We start from the raw sequence: 22543 nt of genomic DNA on the forward strand, positions 1-22543 counted from the left end.
CAGTCCTGTCACCTCCCTTCTCTTTCACACGTGCTTGGTTACTGCAGAGTGCAAAAGGAGCTCTCTGTCCTTGGTGAGGAATGTGTTGCTGTTCGTTGCCTGGTCCCTTCTTGAGATTAGTCTGTGTTTGATTGTTGGTCATGGAGCTTCCTCCTTTCTGGTAGGTTTTCCAAGTATCATCAGAGTGAAACTGATAAAGCTCGTAGTGATTTTTCTGTCGCTGAGTTTGTAAACAGAGGTCAGAAAACTTCCCATAGTCTTGAAAATTCAGTGTAGTGGTCCTCGTGGGGAGTGCTGTGCTGATCAGGGGCACAGGGCTGGGGATCACGTTGGAGAGGATTACTCCGAGTGTGTCAGTTGGGGACATGGTACTGTTTTGACTCCCTCTCCCATACCTTTGCCTGCTCATGTGTTCAAAACCTGCACTGGTTTCTTATCGAGGTGTCTCATGGATCAAGGTATTTCTCTAAGACTTGGCATGTTTTCTCAAATTGATATTCCACAGATACTGATAACTCGGCATTGCTCACTATCCAGGGGAATTTTACTTTGGCGAAAGAGTTGGTCATGCTGAGTTGTGTGCTGGGTAGTCAGTGAAAAATTTGACTAGTAAAAGGGTGTGTCTAAATGCAGATTTGGAATGTCTGCATCAAGTTATGTCTAATGTCACTGTTCTTTTCTTATTTTCAAGCTGTTTCTTATAGGATATTTTCCTGCATGAGGTTGGAAGTAATTCCCTTTCCTAGCTGGGTAAATGTACACGATGCTGTTGGTTGTAGGGAGGTGTGCAGTGTCTTAGGAAAGAAATTATTAACATAAACGAGCAGAAAGACCAAGGTGGGTGCAGCTTTTGGGGCTCCTTGTTCAATTCTCAAGTAGCAGCATTTGGGAGGAAAGGACCATTTCAGTGAATCCTTTCCAGAGCCATTCACGGAGCAGGAGATCCTGCTGTGAGCCGTGGGCTGCTTGGAAAAGCGAGACTGAAATGCTTAATCCTGCAAGCCCAGGCATGAGGCTTGTGGTGATGCTGTGAGCCCAGTCTGTATCACTGGTTTGTGTCTGATGCACAGGGGTGACTGGAACCTGGGAATGTTGCAATATTTTAGGTGTGTTTTTGGTTTGTATGTAGGGATCGCCCGAACACATCATAAGGCAAAAGCCACAGACTTTTTGCTTTTGCTTCAGAAATCTGTTTAAATGAAGAGTCCCTGGTTGTGGCAGTAGCCTTTGCAGTGTAAACCACTGCGTGTTTGCCTTGAGCTTGCAGCCAAAGGGACTGGAATAATAGTGTTGGGAGAGCTGTGGAATTCCCTGTGCAGCAAAGTAGTCTTGAATCCTAATCACAGCCCTCTGAGTGACCACAGGCCTGGTAGTTTTAACAGCTTAACTGGAAGACATCATGCTTGACATGCTCTAGATGCACCTGCCCCATGCAGCTGAATATACAGACTTTTTCTAACCATGTCCAGGAATTGGCTGTGTGTGTGCTGCCAGTGAGATGAGACTGTTAGGCTCTGATTCTGAGGAGATGCTCCACTTGCTAGATTGGAAGAGGTGGAGGAACCTGACTGCTCTTGTCCTTCATTGCCTCTCAGTGACCTGGAAGGACGTACATGAACTTCTTTCTGAACTCTCAGGCCTTTCTTTTTCAATCTGTCTTCTAGGAATAATTAAAAAAATAACGAGCAACAAATGAAAACCAGAGCAAGTCAATTACTGTTTGCCTCAAGTGGGTTTCTGTGGGTGAAGAGGACTTTCCGTGTCTTGGGTTCTGTTAACTGGCAGGAAAACGAAAACCTAGATATTAAATGTTATCAAAACACATTAAATTTAGCGTGGTGACTGTTCTATCTTTTTGCAACTATTGGTTAAAAAATATTACTGATGTTTCCCTTGTTTTTCTCCTGACTGGTATGACCTGAATGTCTGATCACAAAGGGATATTTAGGTCTACGGGGTGATAATTTTCCTTAGGCCTAGGCTTAAATTATCCAGACTCTTAAAATTAAGCTGTTGATGGAATCATACTTAATCTTTAGATTCTTTTCTCAAATCAAGGAGGCTTATTTTCTTGCTTCCCACTGTCTTTGGTTTGTTCTGGAATATGTAATGCTGGAACTTCTGCAGACAAGAAAGCTTTCAGGTAGTTTGAGGATATTTTCCAGTGCATCTATATAAATAGGAGATCATTAATACATATTTTCACAGTTCCTGAATGTCTTGCAATTATGTTGAAACAATGAGAATTGAATTTTCTGTTTATGCTCTTCGTCTCTACAAAACACACTTGAGGAGAGGAAATGAATTTTTTCTGAGGGTTGTCTGATTGCAGTGATGCAATTTGAGCAGTCCAGGACACAGAGGGTTATTATCCCAAACATTGCTTGTTTGTGGTTGAGTCACGTCCTATGAGCACACACTTAAACGCTGGGGGTTGGGGGGATCTGGACTCCTCTAAAGCCACTTAGAGAGCCGTTCATTACAAGTTCTTATCAGAATTAAGTGCCAAAACTTCCAGTTTTGGGCTAGAGTAAAGCTGCTGCTTGCCTGAAAGGAGATAATGTTGGTCTTGCAGCAGTGTGAGAACTGAAAGCTTCTTCCTATTGTAGTAATTACGAGTCAGGATGGTCATTAGCCTGCTGTAATGAGCAGGGAAAGATAACAATCCAACTGCTGGAGGTTTGGTATCTCCACAGCATTCACTTGGAGGGAAGAAGTGTGTGTGTGCTCCAGCAGTTCCTCCAAAGGGCAATGCCGCAGTGTGGGCATGGCTCGGGCTTCGTAAGTCTTGTCTTATTGCACAGAATTAGTGTGATCTTTAACGTGGGGTGGGAGGAGGTCTGAGCCTTGTTTCCAGGTCAGAACAGCCCTTTCATTTGGCTGGGGGCTGGGAATCGCCATGAGCCGAGTGGGCTGTTAACTCCAACTCCGGGCTTGACCCAGTTACGGCGCGGCCGGCAGAGCTCCGGCGCGCCAGGGAACACCAGCCCAGGAACGGGCACTCCAGCTTTGCTGCAGGAGCAGCACTTGGATGCAGAGAAGATGGATGGCAAAGATAGAAGAAAAAGGAGTTAACTGCCTGGTGTTGTTCAAATCTAAACTACAGGGGTTTGGTGCACTGGGAAGAGGTGAACATGTGAATGCTTTTTGTTTCATTAGTTTTTCTTTAATTCTGGTAGCTGCAAACAGTTTTACCCTTTGTAGTTTCTAAGGGTAAAAAGCTGCCAGTGTTCTACTGAAGTGCGTGAAAATAGGAGGCTTTGTGTGTGCTTTTACTGATGCAAACAACATTGTTGCCATACAAATCAGCCTCTTCTGTTTATATTTTCATAGTAACTGTTTTTGTAGTCTCAGTATTGGTTAAATATGAGGTTTCTGTGCCTTTCAACAAGTGATGTTAATAAGCGTTAAGTTCTAAAACTGGTTATTCCTGCTGTCCTAAAACGAGGCTGATCTTTATTTTACAGAATTGATGAGACTTTGAAAGACACAAACAGGAATAGAATTTTTGTCTTTATTCTGCTCTTTTAATGAGCTTAGCCTTCAGCCTGTGTTAGGCCTGGCTGCTGTCTCAGTGAAGCCGTAGTACCAACGACTCCTCCAGGGAGGGAGTTGTGCCAACATTTAAGAGGGATGTTTATCTGCTGCGAGGATGTTCAACCATACAAGGCTTTCAATGGACAAAACTGCCTCATCCGTAACGAAAGCGCTCAGCCCGGCAAAGTCGGGATGTGTTTTAAACAGAGTTGGAATTTCTGGCCACTGTAATTGTTTGATATTTCATGAGAACAGTGGGAATTCTTCACTGACCCAAACGAGCACAGATGCCTTTTACAACAGGCCTTTCTGCTTGAGCTGAGCAGCTCGTCTGGCTCGCTCCTTTACTGAGGGACCTTGCAGAAATGTCCCTTTTATTATTGTTGTCAAACAGTGTCTTACTGTATTGGCACTATTAAATGTCAAATATTAGTGTAGTCTGCCCTTAGAATGTTTTTAGCTACATGATGGTTGCAGAGTTGTCTAAATATCACCTATTTTTGCTGTACACTTGTACAAATGATGGAGGCTGGGTGTTTTGCATGTTCAAGCCTGCAATAACAGTTATGTCTGAGAGAAGCTGTGGCTTCATCTCTGGAAGTGTCCAGGGCCAGGTTGGACAGGGCTTGGAGCAACCTGGTCTAGTGGAAGGTGTCCCTGCCCATGGCCAGGGAGTTGAACTGGAAGTTGTACTTTAAGTCCCTTCCAACCCAAACCATTCTGTGATTCCGTAATAAATGTATCAATTTATCCAAGTAATATTAAGCATTTCTAAAACATGAATTTATGTATCATAATTCTTACAAGTCATTATAATGTTCAGTTTACGTTCTTCACAAAATGAATATTTAAAAAAATAATGAAATCCCTGCAGCTCTGTGGTTGCTGCCTGCAAAGGAGAGATTAAATGAATTGATCTGATTACAGCAATTTCCAGTAGGACTTCAGGTCTTTGTTACTCTTCTGAGTACATTTTAACTGGTAGGAAAGAGATGCTCGCTGTTGCTGCACCGTTGTGCGGCTGCCAGAGAGGTTTCCACATGTGTGACCTGCTCTCCTGAAACTTGACAGGGCAGGGGATGTTTCCTTGACTTCTTCCTCTATAGGGTTGAGTCTCAGAGCACATCGGAAACGCTCGTCAATAGTTAGAGGTCAGCATTTCAAGAAGGTCAGGGAGGCTGTTTCTGCCTGGTGAGCATTATGCTAATTCAGTTGTTAAACATATTGGAATTGCGCTTCCTTTTGCTTCTGCAGTGCTTGCAGATTCCATCGGAGCCTTTGCTCTGCGCTCAGAGTACAGAGGGTTAGTTTGGGATGGGGAGAGGCTTTTCTTGTGTGCTGTTGTTACTCACAACAAACTGGTATGCAAGAAACTGGTGTGCAGATCTCAGTTTGAATCAAGTTCTTTACATGAAATATTTGCTCAAATGGTGTCACTGTCATGTTTGCACAAGGAGCAAATTGAAGGAGATGATACCATGATGGAGAGGCTGAAGCCTTGTTTAAGCCTTGTTGAAGATGAAATATACATTTTTCTCTTCCAAAGACACTTTATTGAAGCACATGTGTAACTCAGGCCCTGGTACTGACACCTCTTACAAACGATATTGAGCGTTTTCTCTCATACCTGGTCTTGAATACTGGGAATGTCTGTTAGTATTGTTTCCTAAACAGTATGTGTAGTATCTTCAGAGATTATTTGTGATGTGTAAAGTAACAATCACACAGAGTGTTGTTTTCGTTGATATGGACTGTTGCATGCAATGTAGAAAGTAGTTAATTTGGAATCCAGTTTTTTTGCACTGTAGATTTATGGCTGGCTAAGGTGGTGTTTGTACAAACTTGGCTCTGTAAGGAACTGCTTAGTATATTTTTTAGATTGTCTCCAAAATTCTTGTTTCAGTTCCAATGGGTTATTTTATTTTGGTTTTTTTTTTTTTTAAATATAACAGCTTTAATTCCAGATTTGTACCCTTTGAAAATGCAGAAAATGGTTACTTAGAAGTTAAAGCTCTTGCCGTCTTCTCTGTTCAGCTTGGCTCCAGGAATGGTTGTGCTCTTGTGTCTGTCACATTCTGTCTAATAACCCTGGGAAGCTGGACTGGAACTGGGAGCATCATTACAGCTCGGGACAGGTGGAGCCTTCCCACGAGTTCTTAGGGCAGGATGACTCCTGCTTCCCTGCCCACCTCCTGCCCAGGGCTAGTCTGGGTTTTTCTTAATGCTTTAAAACCCTTATAAACCGTGGCCTGCTCTGTTCCCCTGCTTGTGTCGGCTCAGTCGGACACTGCGAGGCAGCTCTGCCCTGGAGATCTTGTGTCCCGTTAGTGACACTGCTTCCACCAGCACTCAGTTGCTGATGGGAGCCTGGAAAAAGCCTGTGAATATGGGAGAGGCCCCCAAACCCAGCATTTTGAGAACGTCTTGAGGAGCGTGGAGAAGGAGGTAATGAGGCAGGTGAGCATCTGGGAGCTTCAGAACTGCTCAGAGCACGTGGAAGGTGAGGGATGCCGTTTGGAGACTGGGCTCTCTGGGGGTTTCCTGCTCTGCTGCTCCTGTCAAGGGGCTGTTCTGAGTCCCTGGCATTGCTTTGAGTGCAGGTGCCGTGGCCAGCATGGGATGGGCTCTGCTATGGGGTTGTCTGAGCTCCTGAAGGCTGAGTTGTAGCTGCTAATGCTTCAGAGAGAGAGTCAGCACCAGAACTTGTCTGCAAACAGTGACCAGAGTGTGCTGTTGGCTGATCCAGTGGCCCTGCTCCCGCTTACATCTGGAGAGGAGGCTGGAGTGGAAAACTTGTTAAGGCATGAGTGTATATCTTAAACTATATAATTAACAGGAGGTTGTTTGTAAGTGTTTAACCAATATTGGCTTTAAACCAACGTGCAGGACAGTATTTGGAATAGGTTGGTCTGACTTTTATTAGGCATCGAAGTCTGTGGCATTTATCATTTTGCTGCAGAGCAAACAGGCCACACTCTGCCTGAGCACTGGGCAGGTTTGGTCAGGCAGAGCTCTCCCATCCTGTCTGTCTGCTTTTGGTTCACCCTGATTTTTGAGCACTTTGGCTCTTGAACCTGATGACTCTGGGAAGGGGAACTCAGGCTGATCAGGGCAATTCCTGGGCAGAGTTTGTGCCCGGTGGTTCACATGGACATTTGTCCATAGTTTGCTGGTTGGCTCATATGTGATGAAAGAAAATGAAAAAATGACCCAGTTTTCTTCACTAAACAGGTATCTCCTGTTGGCTTATCAAGTCTCAAAGCTGCACATTACTGGAAAATCAAAAGAAATTATATTTTGTGCCTAAATCCCTTCTGAAGTGTTCTCCACTGGCTGCTGTCTCATGAAAGGTGTTGGGATGTGTGGATCTTTGATTTCCCTTGCCACCTTTGCAGCACTTTCCCACCATACTTCATATTCAGCTGCTTGGATTGGATTGACTCTCGTTCTGTAAATTATTTGACTCAGGTGGGATTCCTCCTGCAGAAATTTTGGATGCAGTGCCAGTTGTTTTCACGACCACTTTGTGCCACTGTTTGAATTTGCAGATTTGTAACAAAAAGGCCAGCAAGGAGTTGGCTCAGCAGATTTCTCAGCAGCTGCCAGACTTACTGTGCCTCTTGAGGTCAGTGGACATGTTTTGTGCCTTCCATAGGTATCCAGCAGTGTTACTGGTGAAGCTAAACCCGGGATCAGTTGGTTGTGCTTTGCTGAGTGGCTTTGTGGGGGTAACGCAGACAGAGGTGGGGAGCTGGGAGAAGTCAGTGTATCCTGGTTTTGTTTAGGGTCAGATTTCAGTCAAAGGAATCTTCTTTGTAGTAACTTCAGAAAGGTGTTTCTAAATTCACTGTGAGTTCATTCTCAGGTTACTAAATCCCTTCCTTGGATATGCCGTGAGAAATTCGGATAAGGTGCCAGGGCAGCTGTAATTGTGGTGTGTGTGGCTGGGTGGGGGTGATTTGAGGGAAGCTTCTTGATCTGGGTGCTCATGGACAAGTGAGTACTTTTGCCAAGGTGTTCAGGTCTGGATGAATTGGTGAGAACATTCCTGTGATCTTTCATTCCTCCTAATTTTTGTTGAGCTCCAGAATATGCCTGTGTCACCTATTCATTATTATCCTGCCTTTAAACATAGGTGATCTCTACACTTTACCATGCACTTGAAGTGCATTTATGCATATTATCTTCTATCTTCATTTTGATGTGTTAGAGTGCTTCTGTGTCTTCTGTGCTTAAGAAAGTTAAAAAATCCCTACTGTTCACTTGTGGTTAAAAATGCCCTTCTGTGCCAAAGCTGTGACTGTGGTTTGAGCAGCCCTTGGGGTTCCTTGGGCCTCCCTGTTCATGTGCTGGACAGGGGGGATGTTCCACACGAGTTCTTGTGCACATCCAGGCACTCTCAGGTTCCCAGTGCTACCGTTTGGATTTCAGAGCTGTTTTTTTATACTTCAGCTATTATTTTTTTCTTTCACCCCCCTCAATAAATATGTTAATGTTTTTAGTGTCTCAACTGTTGTCTTCCAATTAATAGGCAATTTTTCCCTTTCTGTGCTTTCTCAAGCATGTAGGGAGATGGAGGGGATTGTTTAGTAGTCATAAAGCTTCTAGATAATGTGTTATCAATAATTCATTACAGGCCTTGATTTTGCTGAGTAATGTTGTGTTTCTTAAGAACAAGGTAGTGTATGATGCATGTGCAGGCTTGTTGCTGTCAGAGTTCTTGGCTTAAACATCCTTTTGTTCAGAAAGGGGAGAAATGCAGTGTCACTGCTCTGATTCCTCAGTCACACACAACCCTCTGAGCTCTGTTCCATTCATGTCACTTTGGGGGGAGGGGAAGCTCCTTTGTGGATTGCTGATAACAAGAACCGGCTCCCAGGTAACAAAAGGAACACGTGTACAAGTTGGCAAGACCAGCCAGTGGTTCTGAGGTGGGCATTTGCATTAATGGGGGAAACAACTATTTCCTGCATATGTGAAAAGCCAGATGTGCCCACCAAAGGAAAAAGAGCCTTATCATCATCAAGGCAGCAGCAGCAGCTCCTCTGGCACATTGTTGACAGAGCAGGTTTTTTATGGTGTGCAGCTCAGGACTGTTTATTGATGCCTGACAGGAGTTAGCACCCTGCTGCAGCACCGGATCCTCCCCGTGCTGAGTACACACAGAAGAGATTAAAGAGCTGTCAGAACATTGGCAACAACCTGAGAGGCAAAAAAATTCATGTCTCAGTATGTCATTTGTTGTAGAGCAGAGGATGACATAAGGGATTTTGTCCCAGGAGCGATAAATGCCATGAAGTATTTGGCTTTTATACCAACATTTTATTTGACTCAGACTAGATCCACCCACCTTGCTAGTCCAATGGTTTTTCAATATTTATGGGACGTGAGTGGAAATTGTAAATCTGAGGGTCATGTGCATTTGAATCCGAATAAGTTTTAATGGCCCCATCTGTATCCTGAAAGGCATGACTGGAGTAAAATTATTCCAGTTTAAGATTGTTAATAATGGGCTTGTTCAAAGTTGGGTCATCTTTTATGTAAAGCTTTTGAATTGCTGCTGTATGAGCAGGAGCTGAGGAAGGTTTTTGTCAGATAACTCACCTGCATTGTGCCTGGTGCTGGGTAAACCAGCGTTGTCTGTGCTGTGAGGTGTTGGCCAAGGGACTGAGGTTGGATTTTCAGTGTGGTCCGGCTGTTGATGAGGGCACTGGGAGTTTCCCCCAGAGCTGACGACAGTGACATGTAAGCCCTAGTCCAATTTCAGTTCTACTGTTCCTCTCATTTTGCCTCAAATATTTTTGGATTATGGGGATGACATGTTAAAAATAGTCCATTGTAAAATCTCATCTGTGTTCGCACATCCGAGAGAGCAATGTTGGGATCCACTTCTGCTGGCACACAAAGGAAGCTTGTGGGGAGCTGGGTTTGCCTTGACAGTGCCTGTCAGCCCTGTGCCTGCAGACCCAGGCTGGGGATGAAGGTTCTGCCTGGGAGATGCAGTTGTGTTGTTTACTAATGCCAGGTCTGCCAGTCTGTTGTCATAGTGCTTCTCTTCTCCACCAGTAGCAGTTTGATTTCATTATCTCCCAGGTCGGTACTGCTGGGGTGCAGCTTCAAGCAGGCTTGATCTTTAGCGCAGAGTTTGCTATGACTTAGAGGAGTAGGCTTTGAAATTGTTGATTTGTTCATGGAACAGAATAATCTGTTCCTGGGAATCACCTCATCCAACCCTCTGTTTATCAGTGTCTTTCTCCCATGATGCTGCAGTTCATTTCTAGAGTAGTGCCTGGTACAAGTATTTTGGGCTCGAGTGTAGTTGCTTGTTGACCGAGCTTGACTACATGTTTCTGCTATGACTAATCAAATGTCTGAAAGGTAGACGAGTGGACTGAATGGAGAAAATGCTGTGAGACAATATTGTCTGTATTGACAGAAAACATGTCATTAGCAGCCAAATCCAAAGCTGTTGAACACAGAGCTTTTTGCATATGATTTTTTAAAATAGCAAGTGGAAAATCAGCCATCAGAGAAGACATATGATGGTAGATCTGTGAGAGCTGATGCAGAACATAATTGTTCATATTGAGAATATGCAATGACAGTTTTCCCAGAGAGGTTGTGGAGTCTCCCTCACTGGAGCTATTCCAAAACCATGCCATGTGCTGTGGGATGACCCTGATGGAGCAGGGAGGTGGGACTAGATGACCCACTGTGGTCCCTTCCAACCTGAGCCAGTCAGAGATCTGTGATTTCTTTCTATCCAGGTGAAAGCCCAGGAGCAGTGTAATCTATGGCAGCATCTCTGCTCGGAGTGTTTTATCTGTAGGTGGCACGTGCTCTTTGTGAATGAGTCTTTCACTGGCAACTGTGCAGCTTCCAAATCTGTCTGTCAAGACAAGTACAGGTATAAAACTAATGCACTGTAAATCTACTTTCTTTTTTGCAGAAGCAAATGAATTTTAAAGGTTAGACCTCACATACAGATGTCAGTTGCTAGTTATATACACATATCATTTTTAATCTGTCACGATTCTGGTCTTCTGTCCTGTCATTGTTTCCTTTGTCCTCCACTTTTATGAGTTTGGTTTTTCTTCAGATGGTTAAACTGTTGAAGTGATCTCTCACTGTGTTCAGGGTAGTGCTGCAAGGCCAGTAGCCTCAGGTTTTCTTAAAGTCTGGATGAAACTGCTTTGTTTTTCTCTCTCTATGGCAATACCTTAATTCCTTTTTTATCATTCAGATGAATGTATAAGGGCTCAGCATTTATAAATTAGTCTTGGCAACTCCACGTCAATCACAGACCAGCTTGAGCTCGTACTTTCTGAAGCTGGTTTACTGTACCAGGCCACAAATGTGTTTTCCAGTGCTGGAAATCCTGTTAGAATTTGAGGAGGCAGATCAGAGGATTACAGGCTTTGTCCTTCTGACACAAAAGCACCTGCTGGGCATGAAGGCAAGCAGGAAATGTCATCTCACCTCATGCTATTTCTGTGGTACAGTGACCTTCAGAGAAACGATTCCTTCCCCCTATTCCTGCCCGGGGGCAGAGGGCCATGGCTAAGGTTTATTTCTGAAGCTTCACAGTGCTGTGAAGGCACTTGCCTATTTTTGTAATGAGTAGGTGGATTTTTTTTTTTAATAAACCAAAGCCCACGGATCTGCTTCACTCGATCCTTTGACTTGCATTCCTTGTCGGGTCAGCCAAGCCCCATCTCCTGTGGGAGTGCTGCACCTCCTCCCGTTCTCATGGGCTTTGCCTGATTCCACACTGGCTGCCAGGCTCAGCAAGGGCTTTCACTGCAGGGTGTTCTGATGGGCATTTTAACTTCACCTTTGCTCCATGAGGTAGTTCTGATGTCAGTGTCCATGTAGTTTTCACCAGCGTTTGAGGAGGAAGCTGTCCCAGTCGTATCATTGCTGCTTTTAAAACATTTGCAGCAGCTGGTAGCTCTGAAGGCAGCGAGTACAGTGGGTGAAACAGAAAATCCAGTGGTGATATCCATGTGCTGTGAGCCCCAAGACTGGAGACAGTTCTCCTTAGTCTTCCCTTGCTGCCAAGAGGACGGGAAATATGCACAGTTACAGTCAATATTTCCAGGTGTGGGTGGTCTCTAAGCTCCCTTTACTGCTGAAACATGGTACCAAGCATGGTATTGTGTAGGGGAGTATCAAAGAGAAGAATACCAGAGTTGTTTTTCAATCCCATATTTCTGTCTGTGCTGCAGCTGGCTCATCTATCTTCTTGCTCTCCTTCAGCTGTGTCCATGGTGTCCTGCCAAATGAGAGTATTCCCACCCAAAGGTGGAGCCTCTGGAGAAACACAGCCCTGCCTCAACTCTGGGGGCTTTGGGAAAGCACCACTTTCCCGAGGTCAGAGGGATCAGTAGCTCCTGATGTATTTCTCAAACAATAATGAGCCAAACTTCACCTTTCTAAAGCAAGGTCATGGAGACCGTACACTCAAAGGAGATATAAATAAAATAGTGTGTGATTAATGCCATTGTATTCAGGATATGCAGCATAAGAATATGAAAAAGACACAGCCAGGGATTTAACCCAGTTCCTTCAGAATCTGTGCAGAAAAACTTACTCTAATCAAAATTTATTTTAAGTACAGTTAAAAGTGAAGTTCAGCTTCCTGCAACAAGAAGACCACGTTAAAGTTAACCAGGAGAGAGTTTTATGATGATTCTGAAAAGGTTTGAGGAGAAATTTGTCAGGTTGCAAATTGAAGTCTCCACCCTGCGATGTATCCAGGACGTGACCCTCTTGACCTTTGGGAGCTGCAGATAGAATAAAGTTCTCCTTGAAACGACCAAACATCTTCCTGGAAGAGCCTTAATTTGACCTCTTTATCTTTTTTTCAGTTTTTCTTGCTTGTAGCCAAACCTGGTCATTAATATTTCATCTGGCACGCAATGCAGTTGTTTCTGGAATGTCTTTTTTTCCTCTTGAACTGCATGGGGAGGTTATTTGCAGGTCTTGTTTGTGGGTGAAATGCATTTACAAGGATAAAATGTAAAAGAACATTAGCAGGACTTGCAGCTGACCACAAAAGCAAAGGTTTGGTGACTGGAGCAAACAAAACAGCACTCAGAGGCCTGCTGGGAATACCGACCTTCCGCACAAACACACTTTTAGCCTCGCTTCAGCCTTATCCCATAATTCATGTTGTCCTGCAGAATGTCATCCTCTGCTGGCAGAAATCAAGATTTTGCTTTTATTCCCTATTTCAACTGCCAGAAGAATTGGACTTTCTGAAAATACCCACCCACTAATGAGCCGGGTGGAATCCCTCATGTGGAATGCTGGCTGGAAGTAAGAGATGATTCACGCGGGAGGGTGAGGATATGCAGCTTCTGGTACCAAAAAAATGGTGATTCACCAACATTTCAAAGCATTTTTCCTTTGGTTAGGGTTTGTTCTAGCTCGGACTCAGGAGACTTTAAAACAAATTAAACCCTCTGTAAAACTGGGAAGGCAAAAGAGTTTCCTGTGAAACTGTCAATGAGAGGGTTGTAGAGAAGGAAATTATGGAGGAATGGGATGTAATGAGGCAGTTGTGCAGGTTGAAGGAAATGCCAAGTGTGCTGTTATTCCCCGTGCTCTTGAGGGAATCTCTGTTGAGGAGAACATGGTGTACAAAGAGGAAATCTTCAGCCAAGAGTCAGGCTTGGGTGAAGTCGATCTCGGCAGAGAATTAGTTGCCCTGAATTTTCTATGGAATGGTGGTCATTGCCCCCAAAACTTAGAGTGGAGAAATTTTTGGATCTTAAAACCCCCAAAATGGGTAATCAGTAATAAATCTATGGTTGCAAAGTGGACCTTTTTAAAGGCTGAAACTGTTTTCCAGACATAACTGGAGCAATTGGCCCTTTTTGTTATGTTGATCCTGTTTGATTACGCTTCATAAGTGACACAGACATTGTTATGAAAATAGCAGTGGCTGACACTGTGGAAGCAGACTATTATGTATAATTTTTTTCCCAAGTCATTCCTTCCAGACTCATCTCTGCCTCACAAATTCAAGGAAATATGGAGGATGACTCCCTGTGCCCTGCAGCTGTCATGGTGTGTTTTGTCTCAATTACACACAGTTGCATTTTGCTGTTGAATTGTGTTTTATCTTAAATTAATCATAGAATCCCAGACAGGTTTGGGTTGGGAGGGACCTTAAAGGCTATCCCATTCCACCCCCTGCCATGGGCAGGGACACCTTCCACTATCCCAGGTTGCTCCAAGCCCTGTCCAACCTGGCCTTGGACACTTCCAGGGATGGGGCAGCCACAGCTTCTCTGGGCACCCTGTGGTGGTGCCTCATCACCCTCGCGGTGTTTTTCCGTCTCAGCTCATTGTCCTCCTGCATCAGGAATGTGCTTAGGTTCATGTTGACCATTACATGGACAAGCCAGTGTTTTTAATACTGAATTTTTGCTTTAATAAGCAAATGTTGTGGCCTCTGTGGGGCCAGTTTGAATTACTGAAGCTGCAGCTCTATAATTTGTTACCCTTTTTAACTGCCTGACCTTTGCAGCGTGCAGATTAAAATACAAGGTGTAAAGTTCTCACCCTGGTACTGAGATGGTAGCACTTAATGGAAAGCGTGTTTGAAAATATTTTGGTTCTTCAGTGCGGCTGGATCTGGGTGAAGCTCTGGCAGGTGATGATTGTTATGCAATTGTACTGGCAGGAGCAATTAGAGGTTTACAAGTGCTTGTAAATGCTGCTATTTATAGGATGGACACTTCATTTAACCAAACTAATCTTTTCTCAGTGGGAGGAAGTGTCAGAGTGGAGAATTTCATCCCTGGGCTGGGATTGGACTGTAGTGTCCAAAAGAACAGTGTCCTTTTTTTAAAAGAAAAGCACTAGAGGCTTCCAAGAGACCTGCACATGGGGAATGGAGAGAGGGGGTTTTAAATTTTGCAGTGCTTTGGAATTTTAATATTAATGATCTGTGAGGCTTTGCAGGTCATATCTGGCTTGTGAGATTTGGAATATGCAGTTTTAGTTCTCAACCTCCAGGTTTTGATCATTAAGAAGCAGAACTGAGTTTCTGACTGTAAATCTGGGAAAAGATAACTTGAATGCATTTTGTTTTTACTTTGTGAATGAATTTTTCTGGGGATATTTTTAAGAATTAGAACCAGTATGACGGTATTCTTGTTAATCTTTCTCTTTGAGAGACCTCAAATGTCCTCTTAAATACAACTGATGGATCCCATTGCAGTGAATAATAATGTGAATCAGGCTTAAGCCCAAGAATAGAAAAGGCCTGTTTTTTACTGAATTACTTACATGATCTACTTGGTTATAAAAGTTTCAGAAAAGGCTTTTTCCCCCCTCTTTGTATTATTTTGATTGTACTGTAGTAAGTCATGCTCTTGTCAGTGCTCACACTCGTGGTCAAGTTATTCTGTTCTTCGTACGTGCCCAGTAAGTGATTGGATTAAATAAGAATTAGCAGAGCAGATCCCATCAGCATCTCTCCAAGTGTAGCAACCAGCAGCAGGAGGATTGCTTTGGAGAACTGACAGGGACTGCTGTGGACTGATCCGAGGGTATGGGCAGTGAGGACAGGAAGGAGAAAAGAGAGAAGAAAACAGTTTTTAAAGACTGAATCATTTACAACAGCAGGGCATCCCTTTTGTAGGAGGGATGAAATAAACTGTGGTTTATGGTCATCTGTTCCCAGTAGCTCCTGTGGCTCATGCCAGGGAAAACCTGTAGGGCAGGGGAATATGGAAGAATCCTGGAATTGCAGAATAGTTTGAGTTGGAAGGAACATGACAGACCACCCAGTTTCAACCTCCCAACCATAGTCATGGGCAAAACTCTTTTTTCAGGAGCTGTTAATAGCTGTAATTATACAAATCTCTTCCTGTATTTACACAATAAAGGGAACAAGTTTTGTACAGTGGAAGCAGATTTGCTGATAAAGTTGTATCTAAAGAAGAAAAACTTTGTGTTTGGTAATTTTCTATGGAATATTCTTAGTGCAAACAGCCATGGATATTCAGCTGGAGCCAGGCTTTCTGCGTGGTTTCCATGTAATAAACTGGATTTTTGATGGATTTTTTTTGGTTTTGTGTGTTTGGGTTTTTTTAATAGCAGAGAGATTTTCTCTGTGCCATTTTTATGCTTTCCATCCTTAGAGAAGACAGATGGACTTGTTTATCTGCTGCGAGGTTCAGGGACAGATTATAGATGATTTTGTTTTGTGTCATTTAAAACGTTCTTATTTATGAGCAAGGAAGTAGGCAATAATCACGTGATTCATGGTGGAAAAATTATCTGCAGGCTGCTGCTGTTGTCTTAATAGGCTTAAAGGAATTAGAAGTGATGTAAATAATAGTTGTGTGTGGAGGGTGGGCAAGTGCCAGCGACAAGGGTGTGTTTTGAGTAAAGCCCTTCCCGTGTGATTTTTTACAAAAATAACCCTGTGAAGTGAATAATCCATTTTGATTTCTAATTAAGAATGTTAATATCCCTTGTAATGATAGATCTTTTAATTAAAAATACAAACAACACCTCAGGGCATTAAGATTTGAAGGCTTGGAGGAGCCTGGAGGAGTATTTGCCTGTACATCTCTATAAAACCCTGTGGTGGCTCAGCTTGGCCCAGGAAAAATCCCAGTTGCAGGTGTTTGGAAGCTGAGGAAGAGGAGCAGCAGAGAAGAGCCATGCCTTGATGTGCCAGAGTTTCTTTTAAAACAGGAAGTATTTCAGAAAGAATTTCAGTGACATTTATAATTTGATTTGTGTACACAGAACATGCCCCAGCACAGCTGAGGGGAGCGAGGGCACGGCTTGGGCAGCACAAAGAGAAACAGTGCCCAGAACCAGGGACAAGGGGGTTTGGGGGCTCTGGCACACGGGATGGGGACAAGCAGGGGACAGAGGGGCAGCAGGACATGGCAGCAGGGGCAGCTTGGCCCACTGTCCCTGGGCAGAGGAGGTCAGGGAAGGGAACAACAGGTTGTAGCTGACGATGAGGGATTTACAACTGTAGTAGTACGATTACAGTAGTATTACTAAATATTAATAGCATCTGAAATCCTCCTGCAATTAAGTTTATGGTTGATCTTTTTAAATTGCCCAAAATTTTTTACATTGCCAGCTTAACTAGAGGTATCTTATTAGAGAGAAGTAGGTTTCTCGAAACTGAGATGCTTCAAAAGCAAGACACGATGTCCAGTGTATATTATATGTGGCACTGATAATATGATTCCTCTTTATCAAATGTACTTTTTGAATCACAGGGGCCTTTTAGTTTTCAAAGTTGGGTGATTAATTTTTCCCCAAAATATTTTGTTCTTTTTGGAATACTTGTCTGCTTTGGGCCCTGTATCTGTTACAGGGTATCTGAATTTCAAACCTGGCAACTGACTTCGGTAGATTATGTAGGGAAAAATGGGGTCCTGTGAAGTTGGAGTGTGATGAAACTTAGGAAGGGGTAAATTGTGGGTTAGGAATGTTGGCTGGAGAAGTGTTGCACACTGTTAGCCAGGATTAGTTCTCTCATTGTATATTCACTGCCTCGCGTTCCGTTGAGGATCAAGTTTTAGTCCATTTAAGAAGCTCTGTGCTCCCTTCTTCTATTCCAAAGAAAAGGAACTACAGAATGATAGGAGGGAACTTATTCTCAGGTACTGCAAGACAGATGCTGTTTCTACAGCTGGATTTTTCCCTTTGCAGTATTGCCTGTGAGCATTGCCCTCTTCCCAGCAATGATTCTGTTCCCTTCAGGGCACCTCCCAAACCTTTGCATCCTTGGAATGCGAGAGCATTTTAATCGGATTTTGGTGGCATTTCTTAGAATAAAGGAGTGGGAGAGGGAGGAAGATTCCATGAAGGTCTGTGAGATTGTGGAAGGGACAGATTGATGTGGATAAGCTGCTTGGGTTAGTGGCTATTTCCGAACGGCGAGGTCAGGGATGGCATCGGGGATAAGTGGTTGAGACAGAACTCCAAGTGGATTGGAAGATGAAAGGGAACGGGCAAGGTGAGCGGAGTTCATTTGCCTGCCTGAGAGAGGGAGCACAAACAGGGACAAAAATAAATCCCTGCATTTCAGTGCCAGTGTGGGCTAAGTCTGGTCAAGGGAAGCTGAAGGTGAAATGACCATTTCTGCAGACTGCAGACCCAGGAAGGCAAGATCCTGGTTGGGGTCTTTAATAATCACATGCAGGGAGCTCCATACAGAATCTGCAAATAAGTGTATTTATATGGTAAATTCACACCAAAATAGGGCTGGTGAGAAGTGTCAAAAGTGCCCTTGAGACAAAAGGGTAGCAACCTAAAATTGAGCCCCTGCCTACAAAATACAGCATACATTTCCTAAAAATGAAGAGTATGGCATCTTTTAAAGGAAAAAAATCATGTAACCTTACCTAGCCACCTGCATCTGCTGCAAATTTAAATATATTTTTTATTAAGAAAATTCAGGTTACTTCTTGTAGCTGAAATTCTAATTACTTCAGGTTTTCCCTCAACTCCGCAGTAAGAATTTAATTAGAGCCAAAGCTCTTCTCCTTTGTTTGCTGGCAAGATACTGGAGAAAATTGCTTTGTCATGGTAAAAGTCCCATTTTGATGGAAAATCAGCCGTTTGCAGGTCAGCTGCTCAGGTAGCACCTCACAGACTGCTGTCCCAGAAAGGAGCTTTGCAATAGAAAGTAAATTACAGTAATTGAGATTATAGTAATGCAGAACTCTGTGTTTAACCAGTGATTGACAGCACTTGGATTTGTAAGCAGTCTCTCTGAAATGTGGTTTTAACTGTGTTCAGATTTAGCGTGTCTGCTGTGCAGCCTGAGTTACTCTCCCTTCACCTTTCTGTTAGACATTTTAGTGGTATTTTCTTGTTGGTTCTTTAATAACTGTTTGAAAAATAAACATTTTTCTGCTTTATGCAGTTCCATCAGGTGACTTTATACTTGGGAACCAGCTTTTTTTTCTTTAAAATGCTCTGGATTTTTGTCTCCATGGCATTACCGGTGTAGGTCTGGGTATGTGCCACACCCGACTCTGAACTCTTTTTATTTGCAGGTGAGGTCTGGGCAGTGTCTCTGCAGTGATTGCCTTTCCTGTCCTTAATGTGACAGAGCTCTTGTCACTATGAGAAGGGATTCGGGCCCCATGGGTTGGTTGCAGCAGCAAATGCAAATTATGGTAAGTGGGAGAGTGGGGATTTGTAGGATTACGTTTATTTGCATTGTTTAGTTCTGGGCCTTGGCTATTAGATAACAAATAACACCTTCAGTCACACTAATCCTGATATTTTTGGCAGTTTGAAAGTATACACTTAATGCACCTGGCCAGCTGCTTATGTTGTAAAGAAGAGTTGACATTTGTACATCAGTGTGGAATCTTGGAGTGATTTGGGTTGGAAGGAACCTTAAAGCTCATATTGTTCAAATCCTGCCATGAGCAGGGACACCTTCCACCTTCCAGGTTGCTCAAAGCTCCATCCAACATGTCCTTACACACTTTCAGGGATGGGGAGTCCACAAGTTCTCTTGAGACCTCTGCTTCAAAAAAATAAATTAATTCATTTATTTCTAAGTGTCTCGGCCTTTAAAATGTACTCCACCAATGGGACCTCAGTGCTGTGCAGAGGCTCTTGCAGGATTTGTGATGTATTTGGTTGTTGGGCCAAATCAGTGAATAATGGTGTTTCTTGCTGTTTTTTAAAGGAAAAGGAACACTATGTCTTTCAGCATGATACATTCTGGAAACAGCATCTCTGAAAGGCACCTTGATATGAGTTTGCTTCCTCTTGAATTTAAATGAGAATGATGATATTTGATCTTCATGCTGACTCTGCATCAATACTTGCATTTTTCTTTTTTTTTTTTTTTTTTTTGCAGACTCTTTTTCCTTGTTGGAGTTTTTCAGTTCTGTTGGATGTGTAATTCCAGCTATGGCAACGAGAGTAGAAATAAACTCTCCTTTGGCGTCTTTGACGGCAGTCCCTGACCTGACTGAGCTCCGGAGCGAGGACAAGGCGCAGCGTGTGTATGTCAGCGTGCTTTCGGATGCGAGCAACAAGGCCAAGGAGGCTTCAGCATCCCTGACTCTCGAAGAGAACAAGAAGTTTGGGAGTTCCTTGAGATCCGCAAAGATGCCGTCGCTGGGATCGAGGCCGAGACTTTTCCCAAAGCCCTTTTCTAAAGAGAAGCCTCCAGAGGCTTTTGCAAATGTTAAACCCCCTGTCCCAGCTTTCAGATCCAGCAGTCGGATCGGAACGGCCACTGAGGAGACGTCATCTGTGAAGGTGTTCAGTGGAAATGTTCCTCCGTTAGTAGATCAGAAGGTGATCGAAACTGGAAATCAGGCTGACAGTGACGTGGTCACAAACATGACTTTCTACACTGGGCCCAGTGCCAACACGGTCATTCTGTTCGAGCCAGCGGGGCCAGAGCAGGCCAAGGTCAGCCTGGCCCAGGAGAAGAGGGCTCAGGACCGCAGAGGATTTGCTACTCTGCAGACAAAGGACCTTCAGTGCAGTGTGAAGCTGGAGAAACCATCCGAGACATCCAGGAACCCTGAAGGATCTATCCATAGGCAGATGTCATTTTCCTCCAGTCTCAGACCTGTCTCTTGGAACTCCCTCAAAACTGGGGAAAAAAAAGATGCTCATGAAGTTCACCCAGAGGAGAAAAACAGTGATCATGCAAATAATCTCAACAATAAAGTTGATTTCTCTGTTGATGTCCAGCAAAGGGCAAAACATAGACCAGTGTCTGCTATTTTTCTGGAATCCTTACGAGATCAAAAGCATCACACTGCGGAAGCTTCTGAGGAAAAATCTCCCCCGGAGAAATCTGGGGTTAGAAAACCAAGGCCTTTGTCCATGGACCTGACAGCCAAGTTTGAACATAAAGATCTTTCTTCTTGCAAGAAGACTTGTTCATCCCATGAAAGCAAGGAAAACGTATCCATAATTACTTTTACTGATGTGGGTTGTCATGATCAATCTGAAATGGGGCCAAAATCTGAAGAAACTGAATTTAATAAAAGCAGTTCTTCTAAAACAAATTTGAAATGCAGTAGTCAGGACATTGGCATTCTAAGTAATGGGAAATACACGTGGGAAACGAAACTTAAATCTAAAAGTGAACAAATTGAGACAAACCCAGAAATAACTACTAACTTGCACAGTTCTGAAAGGAGCCCTGAAACAACCAGTGAAAGCAGAACTAATAAGGGGGGGAAAAGAGCAGATCAGAAGGAAACGTACACGTTTCTAGGCTGTGAAAGCCCTGCGGCTTCCTCAGAAAAAGAGGGTAATATCTTAAGAGGAAGTGTCAAAAAACACATTAGTTTGTTTACTTCAGAAAATCCCAGTCCCGCAGTGGATACGGAGCCTCTCCCAGCAAGTGCCGAGAAGGAGAACAGGTGCGTGACCATCCAGCAGAGAATCAAGGAGCTGACAGCAGAAAACGCCGACGTTAAGGGGGGGAACCTGCGCAGGTCACCGCAGTCACGGCCGCTCTCCGCCGACCTCACAAAGCTGTAAGTTGCAGAGAAGTTCTGTTTAATCCTCTTAACTTCGTGTCGTTCAGTAAAACTTGCTCTCTCAGTCCAGTAAAATAGCTGATCATTTGGCTTCCACTGAATGTAGTTCTTTATGCTGTTATTCTTGAGCCCCTTTCCTGCCTTTTCGTACCCGAAAAGAGAGAAAAATTAATGAAGTATGCTCTGACAACTAAAAAATAAATAAATCTGCCGATACTGTGGCCTTTGCATGCAGCTGTAACTGTAGATCCATGATTAACATTTCCTGCATTTTACAATCTTGAGGTGAGCCTGTGGATTGCCAGCTCATGGACTGGGAAGAAGGCAAAAGAATGGTCCTCCTGACAGCGGTATGGGGAGTCAGAATTTCAGGCAGGCAGGAGTCTGATTTCACTGTTGGGATCAAAATAAACAAATTTAACTGAGGCATGAGATTAACATCTCTTTTCACAGAATCATTGAGGTTGGGAAAGACCTCCAAGATCATCAAGTCCAACCGTTGACTGATCACCACCTTGTCAACAAGAGGTGCTATAGTTCATTATGTATCTCTGAATTTCCTACTCTAAAATAGGCTGCATAACTAACAGCTTTTTGGGAAACAACAATCCTTCAGTCTAGATACAATTAAACCAGCAAATACAGTAACTTTCTATGAAACAGTGATATTTCTCCTTTAAGAAATGAAATTTGTTGGAGAATTTCTACCAGTCTGCTTTGGTGAGCAGTGAACCTGCTCACTGACTAACTGGACTAAAGAAGTAATACAAGTTTTTTGCTTTAGGTTTTCAAGTCCAACATCAAGCAGTGAAGCAAAGCCTGAGAAACCTGCTGAAGCCAGAACTGACCCTATCCGTGAAACGCAGGAAAATCCAAAAGTAAGGAAGTGGCACAGCAAGTGGGCTCCAGCTGGGATTGCGCTGGGAGGGCAGTGAGTGCTGTCCTGTTCTGTGTGACTTTTAAATGGGTATTGAGAGTGTTATTGCTGACACAATCCCAGTGGGTTTACTGGTGTGAGTCTGTCTTTAGGACACACCAATAAAGTAGAGGAGTATCATGTTTGCTGAGCTGGTAAAGTTCATTGTGCACACTGCTAAATGTATGACTGGTATGGAGGGAGAAGGATTTTATGTACCATTCTTAAAGAATTCTAACACGTGAAACCACGCAGTGAATCACCTGTGGCTGTGGTGGGTTTGTGCTGTGATTATTCTTTATTTTCTCCAAGCAGAGCATTAGGATTGTGCATTCCTACATCCGAGTCACAGCTCCTGATTAATCACAACCTGGACCTTGCGTGTCAGCCTCCTCAACAATAACTTGAGCAGTTTAGACAATAGAGTGTTCCAGGGAAAGTGATGATTTGCTGTGGAAGCTTTAGGCTCTCTTTGTTTCTAAGCAACACTTCGGTGTTTCAAAACAGAACTTCTCTGCTGACACTTCTTAGCAGAGGAGATTTAAAGTAGTTTAAGGTTGTTTTG

General features: G+C 43.5%; 1 protein-coding gene across 3 annotated transcripts in view; it reads left to right on the top strand.

The window, feature by feature from the left end:
- Window positions 1-22543, top strand: part of KIAA1671 (KIAA1671 ortholog) — a 70831-nt gene that overhangs the window by 3069 nt on the left and 45219 nt on the right. For all 3 annotated transcript variants that reach the window (XM_027652255.1, XM_027652254.1, XM_027652256.1), the window contains 3 exons: window positions 18591-18713; window positions 19412-21059; window positions 21847-21940. In XM_027652255.1, coding sequence (XP_027508056.1) covers window positions 19465-21059; window positions 21847-21940 — 1689 coding nt within the window. In that variant the 5' untranslated portion in view covers window positions 18591-18713; window positions 19412-19464. The remainder of the gene's footprint in view (window positions 1-18590; window positions 18714-19411; window positions 21060-21846; window positions 21941-22543) is intronic.

The sequence above is a fragment of the Corapipo altera genome, unplaced genomic scaffold, assembly GCF_003945725.1.
Source record: "Corapipo altera isolate COAL_440 unplaced genomic scaffold, ASM394572v1 67, whole genome shotgun sequence".
NCBI lineage: Eukaryota > Metazoa > Chordata > Aves > Passeriformes > Pipridae > Corapipo > Corapipo altera.